Genomic DNA, 17588 nt, shown 5'->3' on the forward strand with positions numbered 1-17588 from the left:
GTCCACAGTTGGCTTGCACTGAAGCAATGCTGCAGTAATTATGGACTCGCACGAAGGCCGTGGGATTTATATTTTGTGTTCAACATTCCTTTGTTTCGTGGAGAGACCGATTAAATTAAAGACGTCTTGTCTGCTGATCTTGTTCATATCTGTGTACATCGATATCCCACATTGCCTGCACGTACACACCACACGCAATTAAATCAATAAAAATAAGAATGACTTCCGGGCATTGCAAAGATCGAGGAATCTCTTTCAATGGAGCGAGTTCAGTGTGTTCGATTCAACATCTCTCTGTCCGTCTGTGTCATCTGTTTGCCTGTGTTTCTTTCTGCCTGTGTCTCTCTGTCGTCTCTGTGTTCCTCTTGTCTGTGTCTGTCCGCCTCTCTTGTCTGTGTGTGTGTCTCTCTATCAGCGTCTATCCAACCGTATTCAACGACTGTCAGTAGCAACACGCGCCCGGTCAACTTCCACGGCCCGCGACACAAACTTGTTTATCTGTAACTTTCGCACCGTACGTAGCCAACCGTGTTAATCCATGGGTCTCTGTGTGTGTATAACTTCTTTCGCACCATACCTAGCCAACCGTGTTAATATATGGGTCTCTGTGTGTGTATAACTTATTTCGCACCATACCTAGCCAACCATGATAATCTATGGGTATCTGTGTGAGTCTCTGTGTGTGTATCTGGAACTTATTTCGCACCGTACGTAACCGAACCTGCCCAGGAAGAGCGGCTGGTATCTGTGGAGCTGTGGACTGGGTAAATCTGTGAGCAGGAGCGAGAGACAATTAAGCTCCCAAGCATTCACTACGTTATAAACAACACATTTGCACTCATAAGTCGCTTGCCTAATTGCCTCACCAACTCGGTGTTTCGTATCGAACCTCATCTCAAACAATGGAAGGGGGCCCCCTAGTGGCAGCTGCCCCTGTGTGGCACAAGGTGGCCCTGCACCGGCCTGCACGAGACATGAGTCTGTCGGTAGGGGGCGATCATTGACGCGTCATCTCCCTGTGGAGTTTCTGGATAGTGTTACTGGAATTGCCACAATTTTGACCGTGACACCAACATGCAATGTGCGTTGTGAGTGACACAGTGGCTTGTTTGACATCCGCTGTTAAGCACACTGCACAGAGGATGTACTTTCTACGGCAGCTGAAGAAATTCAACCTGCCAAAGACAATGCTGGTGCAATTCTATACAGCGATCATTGAATCCATCCTCACATCCTCCATAACCGTCTGGTACGCTGCTGCCACTGCCAAGGACAAGAGTAGACTGCAGCGTATCATCCACACTGCTGAGAAGATAATTGCCTGCAATCTACCAACCCTCGACGACCTGCACACGACAAGGACCATGAGGCGAGCGAGGAAGATTTGTGGCCGATTCCTCCCACCCTGGACACTCTGTTTCAGCTACTCCCCTCCGGCAGAAGGCTTCGGTCCATCAGGACCAAAACCTCACGCCATAAAAACAGTTTCTTCCCATCTGCTGCTGGCCTGTTAAACAAGGCCAAGGGCTAACACTGATATTAACATTTTATCTACATAATGACACCTTGCCGATATTAACTATGTTAACCTATTTGTATTTTTTATTTTTAAATTATATCTTAAAGCTATTTTATATTCGATATTTATTCAATTGCATATACTTCAGCCCCTTGTGTGTTAGTTAGACTTTTAACCCTTATAGTAAGACTTGTTTAAAACTTATTGAAGATTTTAGATTCCTATATGTTGAATGTATGCACCATCCTGCCAAAGTAAATTCCGTGTCGGTGTGAACTTTCATGGCGAATAAAACCCTTTCTGATTCTGATTCTATCAGTAGTCTATGGGTCTCTATCAGTAGTCTATGGGTCTCTGTGTAGTGACTCTATGGGTCTCTATCAGTACTCTATGGGTCTCTATCAGTACTCTATGGGTCTCTATCAGTAGTCTATGGATCTCTATCAGTACTCTATGGGTTTCTATCAGTAGTCTATGGGTCTCTGTGCGGTGACTCTATGGGTCTCTATCAGTAGTCTATGGGTCTCTATAAGTAGTCTATGGGTCTCTATGAGTACTCTAAGGGTCTCTATGAGTAGTCTATGGGTCTCTATGAGCAGTCTATGGGTCTCTATCAATGTTCCGTTTGGAATTGATAAAAGCTACCATACTGCCTCTACTTGACTACTGTGACATCGTGTATAAATCAGCCCCAAGTACTGTACTGAAGAAGCTTGATTCCATCTATCACTCGGCCTTAAGATTTGCATTGAATTGCCCATATAGGACTCACCACTGTGATCTCTACATTGGGTCAAACTTAACATCTCTTAATGTTCGACGGCTTGTGCACCAGATCTTATTTATTCACGATGTACTTACAAAAAATTCCGCAGACTACCTACTGGATCTCCTCTGTTTCAAAGAACAAATTTGACCTCAGGTCTTCGCTCATTTACCAGCTTCACATTCCCTATTGCCGTACAAAAACTGGAGGAAGAGCTTTTGCTATTGATGCCCCCAGGGTCTGGAATGCTATTGCCAATAAACTGCAACTTAAATCACTACCTATGAGATCTTCACTCAAAACTGCTCTAGAGGAGTTGTACAACTCTAGCTGCCACTGCTATTCAGTGGCCTAAATTATGGCCCTAGATTTTGGTGTTATAATTTATTTATGTAGTTTATTGTTAAAAATTCGGTCACAGTCCCTATGATCACTGTTACATTGCATTTATGGCTTTTATTTTGGTGATTTCGAAAAGTTTTTTTTGTTTTGGCCATGTTTTTGTTTATTGTAGTACGGAGTTAGACTGATGGCCTTAATCTTAGTTGTCTTGTGGTTGTTGTTGTTGTTTGACTTGCATCCCACTGAGATTTTTGCACACAGCGTTGGTGTACGGTGCTATTGCTGCTTGAATATTTTGATATTTTTTTCCTGTATTTTCTGTTTGCACAGTCACAAAATCACTTTAAGATGTTTTCTTGTTCATGTTTTTTGTTTGTTGCGGTTGCACCCGATTCAAGAGCCGAATGGCTCACAGGGCTATACCAAATAAATGAACTATGAACTCTGTCTCAGAACTGATTTTGCATTGTACGTCCACCCACGTGGCCCCGCCCCCTCGCGTGCGGATCGTGAATCGAGGTCAGAATCGACCGACGGCTTGCAATCGAAGTCGATTCGAACGTGGAGGAATCGATTTCCCTCGATACCGAATAGATCCACGGATCGATCCTACGCCATCACCGAGAACCAAATCTGAATGGAGGGAGAAGCCAAACAGCTCCCAGCGAGGCGCGAAGTCGCCACCTCCTCTGCCTCCTCTACCTCCTCTACCTCCACCTCGTCCCCCTCCTCCACCTCCTCAGTTGCCTCGCGACATCAACGACCCCGCAGCAGTGGAATCAGCAACAACGACGTCAACGCCCGCCACTGAGGCCTACACCGCCATGCAGCCTGCGGCCTCTGCCCATGCCGCGTCGCATTCTGCGGGTGGGATACAGGCGAGGGTCGGCTGCTGCGGCGGCGAGGAGGAGGAGGAGGAGGATGAAGCGATGCAGCTGCTGACCATCGTAACCTCCGATCTAATCTCCGGCTACGTGGCTCACCTGACAGAACAGGCGGAGCAGCGGCGGCAGCTCCACAAGCAGCAGCACCAGCAGCCTGTGCAGCAGGGACAGCACCAGCAGCCTGTGCAGCAGGGACTGCAGCACCAGCAGCCTGTGCAGCAGGGACTGCAGCAGCAGCACCAGCAGCCTGTGCAGCAGGGACTGCACCAGCACCACCAGCAGCAGCTTCAGCAGTTGCAGGAGCAGCTCCTGAAGGTGCAGCGACAACTCCAGCTGGCGCAGCAGCAACAGCAGCAGCGGGCGGAGAATCTCCGGCAGCAGCAGCTCCAGCATGTGCAGGAGGTGCAGGAGCAGCTTGAGCAGGTGCAGCAGCAACAGAAGCTCGTGCGGCGGCTCCAGCAGGAGCGGCAGCAGCGCCAGGGGGTGCAGGAGCAGCAGCTCCAGGAGGTGCAGGAGCAGTATCGGCTCCAGGACTTACAGCTAATGCATCGGTTCAAGCAGCTGCAGCTGACGCAGCACGAGCAGTTTGAGCAGCTGCGGCAGTTCAAGAACTGGCAGGAACTGTGGCGGCAGGTGCAGCAACTGCGGCGGCAGGCGCAGGAGGTGCAGTCGGAGCTCCAGGCTTCCCAGCGGCTCGTCCGGCAGCGTGTGGAGCAGCTGCAGGAGGTGCTCGACACCCAAGGGGACATCTTGCTCGCTCAGCTTGAAGCCTCCATCCCGGACTTGGCGAGCCGCACGGAGGAGCTGGCGAGGGAGGCGGAGCCGCTCCGGCTGGTCGTGACCATGGCCTGGAAGGTTCTCGCCGGCGGGCCCATGAACTGGGAAGGCGTCCTGTCCATGGTGGTGTTTTGCGCGCTGCTCGTGAAGAGCTTGAGGGCCTCCGGTCGTCTGGGCGACTTGGAGAAGTCGTGGCCCTTGACAGACGCGGTGGCCGCTGTGCTGTTGATCACACGCCAGCCGTGGCTCATGGAGCAGGGAGGCTGGGTGAGGGGTTACACACCGCCAACACCAACACCACTACCGTCGCCACCACTAACACCGCCAACACCACTACCGTTGCCACCACCAATACCACTACCGTTGCCACCACTAACACCGCCAACACCTCTACCGTCGCCACCACCAACACCACTACCGTCGCCACCAATAACACCACTACCGTCACCACCGCAAACACCACTACCGTCGCCACCACTAACACCACCAACACCACTACCGTCGCCACCACTAACACCACTACCGTCGCCACCACTAACACCACTACCATCGCCATCACTAACCACTAACACCACTACCGTCACCACCGCCACCACCAACACCACTACCGTCGCCACCACTAACACCACTACCGTCACCACCGCCAACACCACTACCGTCGCCATTGCCACCACCAACACCACTACCGTCGCCACCACTAACACCACCAACACCACTACCGTCGCCACCGCCACCACCAACACCACTACCGTCGCCACCACTAACACCACTAACGTCGCCACCACCACCAACACCGCCAACACCACCACCGCCAACACCACCACCAATAACATGTTTGAGAAATAGGGAGCCATCCCTTGACTGCACCCGGGCATCAATCAGCCTCCCATTGTATCTGTACCAGATGAAAAGGCTTCACAAACTACGTGGTCAAAATAGATGTTAAATAATGTGGGAGCCAGAGGACATTCCTGTCGCACCCCAAGGTGTACAGGGAATGGCTGCGACTCCCGGCCACGTAGTTTTACCCAGGCCTGCTCACCATCATGAAGGTCGTTCATGATCGTGAGCAGCAGGTCAGGGACTCCGAAAGCACGAAGAACAACCCAGATCCCAGGCCTACTGATGGTATCATAGGCCTTGACCAGGTAAATAAAGCAGAGATGTGTAGGTCTTGTTGGAATTCCCTACACCTCTGCTGTAGCAGACGGACAGATCACATGGCATCTGTGCAGGACCGCTCTTTCCTGAAACCGCATTGGGGCTCCGTAAGCCTCTCCTCAGCATGCCTGGCAAGGTGATGTTAAATAATCCTTGCCAGGACCTTTACCAGCACACTAAGGAGTGAGATGCCCCTGTAGTTGTTACAGTCTGTGCGGTCCCCCTTTTTAAAGAGGGGGACCGCCAGGGCATCCTTCCAATCCTGCGGAACCCGTCCAGTGGTCCAGACTGTTGTTATGATGTCATGTAGGGCAGTTTCAAGTTTTCAAGTTTCATTCATTAGGTGTAGCCCTGTGAGCCATGCGGCTCTTGAGTCGGGTGCAACCGCAACAAAGTATGAACAGAGAAACATCTTAAAGCGACAACGACGCGCAACAGAAACATCCTGGATAAACCAGCAAATCTTACAGAAAAAAACCACCGTATTACAACGCTGTGTGCAAAAATCCCAGTGTGATGCAAGACAAACAATAACAACCAGAAGACAAGTTAGATTCAAGTTATCAGGCCAACTCCGCACTTCCGCAAGAAACATGGCTTAACCATCTGTTTTAGAAATCACCAAAATAAAGCTATAAAATACATAGTGGTCAGCACACCATACGATTGAACCCGAGTTCAACTCCCAGCCACGGCTAACATCACAGTGAGGAGCTATATCTGAACTAGTCCCTGGCTTCCACCATATAAACTAAATTAAAAATATATATTTCACCAGGTAAGGCCCAGAGCTATATAGCTCTTTTTTATAAACGATCTGGCTATCACAAATGATAGCTCAACGAAGTGGCTCATCATGGGGAAATTTATAGCAGCCAAATACTCTATAAACGCACGTTGATTCTAAATGTGGAGAGGGAAAAACCGGAGGCCCCGGAGAAAAATCCATGCGACCACGATGAGAGAGAAATTAAAACTCCAAATATACACGTGTAAGGGTCGGGATCTAACCCACGACCTCCTATATACCAGGCGAGGTAGTTAACATCTCGCCACCTCGAAGTATGGTCATACAACCATCGTGACCAAAATGGCACAGACGCATCCATCTGTCTAGCAGTGGATTGACAAATGTCCTCGATTTTATTATTTGAAAACTGCTGAACTGTACTGTCTGCTACACTTCACACAGCATTCAGTTGCCTTGGAGGTGGGTGGGCGGCTGCACAGCATGGCATCTCAATGCCTGTGTTATCCACCAACACTGCATGCTTGTTAATGGATTATACATGCATCAGCGCCATTAAACGTCGTCAACAAAGGACAGCTGGGCAAAAAATTCAGTTAAAGATTTTTTTTTAATCAAGGTGTTTCTTTCTTCATATGCACTGCTTATCACGGTTGCTGATGCAGCACGCCAGTAAAGATTTATGCGGCACTTTGTCAATCCGCCGCTGGATGAAGGATTCCCCAACAGTATTGGTCATGGGAATTGTTGGACCATGCTTTCCCACCAGCCCTTTCGTGAAAATACTGCTGAATAATGGTCTGATTACACCATGTTGGGTCATTTAGGTTGTTTGACCATACTTCACCATGCTGATCAGTGTGGGTTGTGAAGTAGTGTGGACCTAGGACCGGTTCAGATATTATTCGCCGCTGAGAGTCATCCAAATTGCGTGTAATTCCAGGTGTTCGCTTGTTTATCAAGGACAACCTCAATGAGTATCATGACTCTTTCAGGAGGCCCCTGCCATACTTCAGCCATAGGGGTCTTCCACGAGTGCTGTCTATTACAATCTGCGGGTCATTTTTTTTTATTTGGCAAATCAGGACCGTGACAGCAGCACACAATGGCGTGATCTTGCGACAGACGTTGCGAGGTCTTTAACATCCGACTGTCAAGTGGAAGGCGCGTATGTTTACGGTTAATGCAACGGCAGCCGTGAGCAGGGTGAGTGCCGGATTTGAACGGTGAATTTCTGCAACAAGCGGTGAACGTGGTAAAGCTGGCATGCGCCACCAAAATGATTCAGCCGCGGGGATAAATGGCCACTGCTTTTGTTGATGGTTTGGAGGGGGGGGGTAGCTATCCCCGTTGAGAAACTGAATAAGTAAATAATTGTCCTCTGTCATTTGAGCTACCTCTGTCGTCTACTCCGTGTCCAATGCTAATAGGCGTCTCTCTCTCTCTTACTCCGGATCATCAAAGCAATGCTGCGGTTGCCACCTAGCGGTTGAATCCCCGTACTGCCATTTCTAATAACATGACGTAAACCAACTACGTAGATGCATATATAAATAAATAAAGGATCGCCATTCAAATTTATAAAAGACAATAACCTATCACAGCAGCAACATGAGCGCGGGACGGGCAACGAACGGTTTCAGCAACGCCAAAAGACGTGTACTGTGTGGACAAAACTTTTCAACAAACGCCACCCTCGCTCAGCATTTCGCTTGGGAGATCATCTCTGCCCGCTGCCTTTCCTGGTCTTAGGCTCTGGATCGCCTTAAGTACTTCCTCAACAGATGGTACCTCAGCCAGCCACACCTTTGAGGCACCGCAGCCTCAGCAGGGTCATCCCCACTTTGTGCCACGATGTTTTCCAGGCTGAGGGATTTCCCCTCCTCCAGGACCTCACAGAAATGCTCAGCAAATCTGCAAACCCGTTCCTGGGGGTCGGAGATTGGATCACCGTTCTTTCCCCTAATCATAGTAATAAGTGTGGTGCTGCAGGTTACTTCTTTATGGAATTAAAGAGCGATTTGTGATCATGGGCCATTGAGGCAGACTCCATCTCCTTAGCAACCCGCGACAACCGACCGTCCTTACAGCGCCTCACGGCTCTCCGAACCTCCGAGCGAAGGCTGCGGTAAGCCTCATTCTCTGACGTGGGATGCTGCAGACGATGAGAGTCAGCCTGTCGCTTTTTTCTCAGCCAGCCTGAACACCTACTTTGTGAGCCAGGGTCTATGGGGATAGGTCTGGACCGCGTACCCAAAGCAGCCAATTGCAGCTGCATGAGCCACAGTCCTCGCCCATTTCCCCTCGACATCAGGAGGAGCGGGGGATGAACTAGCCCGAAGGTTCTGGAAAGGGGCGTGGCCAGTGGTGGAGCTTGGAAAGGGGCGTGGCCAGAGGTGGAGCTTGGCCACGCCCGGCATATATAAGGGAGACCGAAACCAGAGGTTCGGGGCTGTTAGCGGGTCTTGGGTCCTGGCTGCGTCTCTGCTCGTCGTGATCCCTTCGTCTCCGACCACGTGGCTGTTCTGCAACACCCTCTCCGTTGCCGCCGCCGCTACGCTAGTCGGACAGCTGGCGCAGCGTATGCCGGAGATGGGCTGTGTGTTAGGATCGTCTATGTGCAGCTGTGTTACGAAGTGTATCGCCCCGTGTGCTCTTAATAAATAAGAAGCCTTCTACTCGACGTGTCTCGGAAGTCGCTCAGTGCACACGCTTTGTCTTTGAGAACTGGTCGGCCTACACCAGATACAGCAGTAGAAGCAGTCTTCTCTATGGCCTAGACTCCTACCCAGTGTCTCACTCCCCAGTGTCTCACTACCCAGTGTCTCACTACCCAGTGTCTCACCACCCAGTGTCTCACTAGCAGTGTCTCACTACCCAGTGTCTCACTAGCAGTGTCTCACTACCCAGTGTCTCACTACCCAGTGTCTCACTAGCAGTGTCTCACTACCCAGTGTCTCACTACCCAGTGTCTCACTAGCAGTGTCTCACTATCAGTGTCTCACTACCCAGTGTCTCACTACCCAGTGTCTCACTAGCAGTGTCTCACTACCCAGTGTCTCACTACCCAGTGTCTCACTAGCCATTGTCTCACTACCCAGTGTCTCACTACCCAGTGTCTCTCTACCCAGTGTCTCACTAACCAGTGTCTCACTACCCAGTGTCTCACTGCCCAGTGTCTAATTAGCAGTGTCTCACTACCCAGTGTCTCACTACCCAGTGTCTCTCTACCCAGTGTCTCACTAACCAGTGTCTCACTACCCAGTGTCTCACTGCCCAGTGTCTAATTAGCAGTGTCTCACTACCCAGTGTCTCACTACCCAGTGTCTCACTACCCAGTGTCTAATTAGCAGTGTCTCACTACCCAGTGTATCACTAGCAGTGTCTCACTACCCAGTGTCTCACTACCCAGTGTCTCACTACCCAGTGTCTAATTAGCAGTGTCTCACTACCCAGTGTATCACTAGCAGTGTCTCACTACCCAGTGTTTCACTACCCAGTGTCTCACTACCCAGTGTCTCTGTACCAGTGTTTCACTACCCAGTCTCACTAGCAGTGTCTCACTATCAGTGTCTCACTACCCAGTGTCTCACTACCCAGTGTCTCACTATCAGTGTCTCACTACCCAGTGTCTCACTACCCAGTGTCTCACTAGCAGTGTCTCACTACCCAGTGTCTCACTACCCAGTGTCTCACTAGCCATTGTCTCACTACCCAGTGTCTCACTACCCAGTGTCTCTCTACCCAGTGTCTCACTAACCAGTGTCTCACTACCCAGTGTCTCACTGCCCAGTGTCTAATTAGCAGTGTCTCACTACCCAGTGTCTCACTACCCAGTGTCTCACTACCCAGTGTCTAATTAGCAGTGTCTCACTACCCAGTGTCTCACTACCCAGTGTCTAATTAGCAGTGTCTCACTACCCAGTGTCTCACTAGCAGTGTCTCACTACCCAGTGTCTCACTACCCAGTGTCTCACTAGCAGCGTCTCACTACCCAGTGTTTCACTACCCAGTGTCTCACTACCCAGTGTCTCTGTACCAGTGACTCACTACCCAGTGTCTCACTAGCAGTGTCTCACTACCCAGTGTTTCACTACCCAGTCTCTCACTAACCAGTGTCTCTGTATCAGTGTCTCACTACCCAATGTTTCACTACCCAGTGTCTCACTACCCAGTGTCTCTGTATCAGTGTCTCACTACCCAGTGTCTCACTACCCAGTGTCTCTGTATCAGTGTTTCACTACCCATTGTCTCACTACCCAGTGTCTCACTACCCAGTGTCTCACTAACCAGCGTCTCACTACCCAGTGTCTCACTACGCAGTGTCTCACTACCCAGTGTCTCACTACCCAGTGTCTCACTACCCAGTGTCTCTCTACCAGTGACTCACCACCAAGTATCAGATCAGAGAACAACGCCAAAAGGCGACCAGCACAAGGACAATGCCATGCGTACCAGCAGAGCATTTACAGCTCGGGGCTGAGTAGCGGCAGCAGCAGCAGCTGTGTGATGACGATGATGATGATGGGGCTCTCTTTTCGTTCTGTTTCTCTGCTGCCACACAGGAGGGCTTCCTGGGAGCGTTCGGGCCGGGGACGCCCACCTATGAGAGGAGCCGCAGACGCCGAGCTCCGACGGGCAGCGACAGTGGAGAAGAGAAGAGAGAGACAGAGAGAGAGACAGAGGCTTTTGACTTTTAAACAACTTTCATTGCCGCGTTAAAAACGTGCCAACTACAAACTTAAATGTTCATGTTTTAAAAAAGAAATTCCACAAAAATAATTGTCGTGGGATGCATTTTATTGAGTGCGTATACACAATTTGACTTTAAGTCTTGCCGCAGAAAACTGGTTACACACAAACAGAACGTACAGCCAAGAAATTGTGATGACGTGTTGTTTTAAATTGCCTGAATTTCTGTTAAAACACTTTTTTAAGTCACAACGTCAGACAGTTGTCTTTGATCGTTCACAATGAACGTTTGTGTGTTTAGCGTTACCGACGTAAAGTGCGTGCAAGTAAGTCGTGACTTTTAACCGTAATCTTAACTTCTAATGGAACATAAATCTGAGTAGTAGTATCATGGCACTAAGCTATGTGAAAATATAGCTGGGTACGCTCAGTTACATAACAAAAAAGTCATTTTCATGTTCCGTTGAAATACGTTCACTCAGTGTACTAAGCAACCAAAAACGACATCATAATGAACAGAGGATTAACCTTTAGTTATGGAATGCACCGTCGGATCCTAAAGATTGTTGAACTATGAGAGCACAACGACGCCTATCTTATAATCCTGTGGGGAGTATACAACATGCACACACACCAAAGTGGTCTGAGCATTCGTGGAAAATGTGCGGTACAACACATCGTTCAATTCCTGTCAAGCCTAACGCATTGCTTACGAGTATCCTATTAGAAGTGTAACAGTCGGCATTGGTCACAGGTTCATAACGTATATATATGTATCGTGTACAAAATCCTCTTCGAAGACGTCTGGCCAACGTGAAAGAGTCAAAATTACCCCGCCCGACTCAAAGGGGCTCTCCAGAGCCCCCTCTCGTGGAGCCCCATCTGTCAGCAGTGGCACAGGTAAGAATTGCAGGGCTACGCCTCTTACCTGTTACACAATGTCTGGCAATAGTGGCGGTGAGCATTGACCGAGATTGAGTGATTGATGTGAAACTATCTGCAGTAAATGATATGTTGCGTCTCTTAAAACGTTTGTGCTTTTTTTTTCTAGCTGCGCTCCGAGAACAATTTTCCCGGATGATTGTTGCGTTTGTTCAAATGCATGTTTTTTATCTTCATTAGACCTTTGCCAGTACCAAAATGTAATAATAATAGTAAGGGTTTTTCCCCTTTTTTTGGCAACAAAACTGAAACCTTTTTACAAGGATTCATGTTACTGCATTAACCACAATACCTGCAGTCAAAATGCAAACAAAACACATACTATGATAATATATGATGCATTGTCCCTTAGAAAGAAAGCCGTCCCTTGGTGTGGACCAATCAGTTTCAAGGACAATGCCACAAATATTATCATAGTGTGTTTTTTGTTTGCAATTTGCAGGTATTGTGGTTAATGCAGTAGCATGAATCCTTGTAAAAAGGTTTCAGTTTTGTTCCCCAAAAAAAGGGTAAAAGCCCTACTATTATTACATGTTTTATATACACATATGTAGCGACTCCAACTGAGTCGCAGACGTTGTCTAGGGAGCAACACCACTTCACCGACTCAACATAACACAAGCCACGCTTGGGTGTTGAACGCCCATCTAGCTACGCTACGGCAGCACCGGACACGGCTCGTTATCCCGGCCCGGACCCTGAGCTGGGTCCCAGACCGCATGGCTGGAGGCTTCTCCCCCCGACGTGGATCTTCATCGCTGGCAACACGAAAAACCCCGGGGCCCTCGCGGGGCCCCCGTCACATCGGCCCGGGCCGGGGCTGCCTCCGCCCCTCGCCCCGCCCACCTTCCGGATCTCTCCGCCTCTTTCCCGAAGGCTCCCCGAGAGCTCCTCTACGCCACGTGACCGCCCGGCAGCCCCCCTCCAACGTCGTCCGGCCGCGTGCTGGCGGGTCAACCGGCGTGTCGTGCCACAACGCGAGCCCGGCTGGCCCGCGCCGCACGCCGCTCGCGGTGCCTCCGCGCTGACCGGCGCTCAGCCAGGCCCCCCGCTGGCCCGGCGGCGCCACGCCCGGTGAGCGGGCCGCACGTGATGCCAACGCATCGTCCGCCGTGGCTTCGTAAGCCCGGCACCACGCGGTGACAGTCGCAGTCACTACACACGCGTTTTCATCTTCTTTGGTTCTTTCGGTAAAGTCACCACGTAGAATGAGAATAAAGTAATAAATTAATAAAATAAAATAACACGATCAAATTCTCACGACGTTTCAACACAAGTAGCCTGTTCTCGAGACAGTCTCGTCCCTTCACCTGATGAACACACACTACACCGATAACTCTTTAGAATTGCCGCTTGTTGTCGTCTTTCAGCACGGTTGGGCAACGTGCGGTGGTGGTGTGACAGAAAGAGTTCAACGTACACACACATACACACACACACATACACACACACATACACACATACACACACATATACATACATACACATACACACACATACAAAGACAAAGATCCCCCATATAGCCTGTACCAGACTGTAGGGGCAAGTGCTGTTAGCGAGCACCTATGAAGGCCGAACGGTACACGAGGGGGTGGGTGGCCAGCACCACGCCCGACCGCCTTTGTCTCCCTAGTGGCGATGTTTACACACCGCACCAGGTACTCATTTGAGGCTGAGTCGACCTAGGGGAGGCCCGGGACCGGTCCAGATAATCGTCACTGGTGTTGGCCGTGAGCGGGAATCGAACCCGGGTCGCCATGTTCATAGCGCAGCGCGCTAACCGCTACACTATCGCTCCCCACACACACACATACAACAACAACAACAACAACCGCCATTCGCCACTAAGTGGCGGTGACGTCACCACGACGCTTGTGCCAGGCTATGTGCACCCTGAGGCCACGTGAAGTGTCGAACGCCCGCTGGCAGGAGGTCACGGGGCAGACCCAGGTGCCACGGGTCGACTGACTGAGATGACTGGCTGATGCACCACCTGTGCCCCCTACTGTGCCAACCTGCTGTGCTTTAGCCACCCGGCGCTCCGCTCGCTGTTGTGAGCGTCGCTCCTCCGCCCTCCGTTGTTGTTGGAGGGCGACTGCCTCCAACTGCCCAGTAGCATCCTTCACGAGCCTCCTCCACAGAGGCCGATCTTGACACCGCTGGTACCAGTCATCGGCAAGTCCACTCAGCTCCACGTCCTCCTGTACCACATCACTCCATCTCTTCTCTAGCCCGTGCCGCGCCCGCTTAGCCCCCTCAATCCGGCCAAACAAAAGCTGTTTCGGCATGCGGTGGCTGGGCATGCGGGCTACATGACCCAGCCATCGCAGCCTTGCCTGCCGGAGGAGCTCACCGATGGGACCCTGCCCAGATCTTTCAAGGATTTGTGAGCTCCTCACACAATCCAGTCTGGTTAAACCCAGGATGGATCGTAGGCAGGCCAGCCTAAATGTTTCTAACCGGCGAAGATGTTCCATTAGGGGGGTCCACGTTTCGCAAGCGTAGAGAAGGGAGGGAATGACCGTGGCCGAGAAGACCTGAAGCTTAGTGCGGAGCGACAGACCAGGTAGCTTCCACACAGCGTTACGCAACCGATGAAAAGATATTTCCGCTCGACTGATTCGGAGTGAGACCTCTGCTGTTAAACTGGTGCCAGTCATAAGCACACTGCCCAGGTATGGGAAACTCTCCACTCTCTCCACAACTGCCCCATCACCGATTGGGAGTTGTGGGGGTGGAGTGTCCGATGGTACAAAATACCCAGGCAGGTGCTTAGTTTTGGTGGGGCTGATGGTAAGGCCCCACCTCTTAGTGGCACGCTCCAGTCTCAGCAGCAGCGTCTCCAACTCCTCCTCTGACTGAGCAGCTATTACCAAGTCATCAGCATACATAACGTGGTTGAGCAATAGGGAGCCATCCCTTGACCGCACCCGGGCATCGATTAGCCTCCCATTATATCTGTACCATATGGAGATTCCCCCGGTACAGCTATTGAAGGCTTCACGAACTACGTGGTCAAAATAGATGTTAAATAATGTGGGAGCCAGAGGACATCCCTGTCGCACCCCAAGGTGTACAGGGAATGGCTCTGACTCCCGGCCACGTAGTTTTACCCGGGCCCGCTCACCATCATGAAGGTCCTTAATGATCGTGAGCAGAGGGTCAGGTACTCCAAAAGCACGAAGAACGACCCAGAGCCCAGGCCTACTGATGGTATCATAGGCCTTGACCAGGTCAATAAAGCAGAGATGTAGGTCTTGTTGGAATTCCCTACACCTCTGCTGTAGCAGACGGACAGAAAATATGGCATCTGTGCAGGACCGCCCTTTCCTGAAACCGCATTGGGGCTCCACAAGCCTCTCCTCAGCGTGCCTGGCAAGGCGATGCTGAATAATCCTTGCCAGGACCTTTCCCGGCACACTGAGGAGTGAGATGCCCCTGTAGTTGTTACAGTCTGTGCGGTCCCCCTTCTTAAAAAGGGGGACCACCAGGGCATCCTTCCAATCCTGCGGAACCCGTCCAGTGGTCCAGACTGTTGTTATGATGTCATATAGGGCAGTCTGTGCACAAACGCCACCCTCCCTCAGCATTTCGCTTGGAAGATCATCTCTGCCCGCTGCCTTTCCTGGTCTCAGACTCCGAATCGCCTTCAATACTTCCTCAGCAGATGGCACCTCAGCCAGCCACTCACAGGGGGTGACTTCATCCAATATTTGAGGCACCGCAGCCTCAGCAGGGTCATCCTCACTTTGTGCCACGATGTTTTCCTGGCTGAGGGATTTTCCCTCCCCCAGGACCTCACAGAAATGCTCAGCAAATCTGCGAACCTGTTCCTGGGGGTCGGAAATTGGATCGCCGTTTTTTCCCCTAATGATGGTAATAGGTGTGGCGCTGCAGGTTACTTTTTTGATGGAGTTAAATAGAGATTTGTGATCACGGGCCACTGAGGCAGACTCCATCTCCTCAGCAACCCGCGACCACAACCCATCCTTGCAGCGCCTCACGGCTCTCCGAACCTCCGAGCGAAGGCTGCGGTAAGCCTCCTCATTCTCTGACGTGGGACTCTGTAGCCGATGACAGTGGGCCTGTCGCTTTTTCTCAACCATCGTGAACAACTCCTCTGTCATCCAGGGTGTCTGGGGAGGTCTGGACCGCGTACCCAAAGCAGCCATTGCAGCTGCATGAGTCACAGTCCTAAACCTCGCCCATTTACCCTCGACATCAGGAGGAGTCGGGGACGATGCCAATCCCAGCCGCAAGCGATGATGAAATTCTCGCTTGCAACTTTCATCAGATAACTGAGACACACACACACATACACACACATACACACATACATACACACATACATACACACACATACATACACACATACATATGTAGTGGGTTCCAGGACACGGAGACGGCAGAATAGAAGCAGCACTATTTATTTAAACCTTAACAAGGGTTACACTAGAAGGGGTAGTGGCCCCTCCACCCGTATAACTCAGGAACACACCCCAGGCTCTCTAGCCTAAGCTCTAGGCTCCCAGTTCCTCCTGGTAGGGCTCTAAGGGAGGCTATCAGATCCGGCCCTGGTTAGGCACAGATCTCGGCACCCCGCCGACCAGACCGGCCCTTAGAAGGACTCTGACTCTGGGGCTCTGGGGCCGCACCACTGGCTTGCTGTGCCGGCCCTGAAAAGGGCAGCGGTCACAGGAGTTCCAGGGTCTCACCTAGCTGGCCTTCTTTCTTCACTGGTTGCTTCAGCCTCGGGCCCCACACTCTGCCCCGAGCTCCCTGGCTCCCCGCACTTTATACCCACTGGAGCCTTAGCGGACGTTGTTGTAGCCACCAAGGTGTGGGTGAACCACACCTTCCCGTGTCATGTGTTTATTCCCCATAGCACCCCTACATCACCCCCTCCCGTGTAACCCGCAGCCGTCCCGGCTGCAACAATACTCGAACAATAAACACAACAAACCCCCACCCGTGCGTGCCTCATAAGAACGAACACCCCAATAAATAACCCAACCCACCTATACAAAATTACACTATATACACATATACATTGTACCCGCCCCCCCCATCAACGCAGCAAGAAAACTTAACAGTGAACAACAAAAGTAACAAGAACCATTTTTACAACAAGCGGCGCATTTTGGCGCGAGTCCGATTTGCGGGTCCATCGTAGGGGGAGGGTCCGGTCGGCCCGGCAGTGGGCACCGGCTGTGCAGGTGCACCGTCTTCCGTCACCCCGGAAGGGCAAACTCCATCCCCACCGGGTGGCGCAGGCGCGCTGGAAGCCGTCATTCTTGAGGCGCCTGAAGGTGGAACAGTTAGCGAAGCATCAAGGGCAGGTGACGAAGACGCCGTCCGGGAGTCAGCGGACACATCACATGCTCGGCCCGTGTAATGTGGTGGAGGGACGCGCGGCGCCACAAACGGCTTCAGACGCGAGGGGTGTACGTACCAGCGGCGTTTCCCCCACTGGATACGAACGCACTGCGGCCGCATAACCTTCACAATAACCACAGGGCCCCTCCAAGGCCGCAACAATTTCGCCGAGGTCGCCAACGGCACCTGAGGGCAGTGCAGCCAGGCTTGATCGCCTGGCTTCCACGCATGTGTGCGTGATTGGCGCGATCGCAACCTCTCGTTGGCCTTCTGCCGAGAGGAAGAGTTTTGGGCCGCTGCCTCCCGCGCCTCGGTCAACCTCAGGATATTAAATTTAACGTGGTCGGCCAATTTCGATTTTTTGCTGGTTTCCGAGACGCG

At 51.4% G+C, this 17588-nt stretch overlaps 1 protein-coding gene across 1 annotated transcript; it reads left to right on the forward strand.

Annotated features, from left to right (window-relative positions):
* Nucleotides 1–3232: 3232 nt before the first annotated feature.
* Nucleotides 3233–11918, forward strand: LOC116937377 (uncharacterized). The gene is made up of 2 exons (XM_076062491.1): nucleotides 3233–4555; nucleotides 10763–11918. Exons 1-2 carry the CDS (start codon nucleotides 3452–3454, stop codon nucleotides 10895–10897), a joined length of 1239 nt encoding a protein of 412 aa, XP_075918606.1. The 5' UTR covers nucleotides 3233–3451; the 3' UTR covers nucleotides 10898–11918.
* The last annotated feature ends 5670 nt before the right edge of the window (nucleotides 11919–17588 follow it).

The sequence above is a fragment of the Petromyzon marinus genome, unplaced genomic scaffold, assembly GCF_048934315.1.
Source record: "Petromyzon marinus isolate PM22_M1 ecotype Great Lakes invasive population unplaced genomic scaffold, UKy_Petmar_22M1.pri1.0 PM_G_Scaffold_62, whole genome shotgun sequence".
Lineage (NCBI taxonomy): Eukaryota > Metazoa > Chordata > Hyperoartia > Petromyzontiformes > Petromyzontidae > Petromyzon > Petromyzon marinus.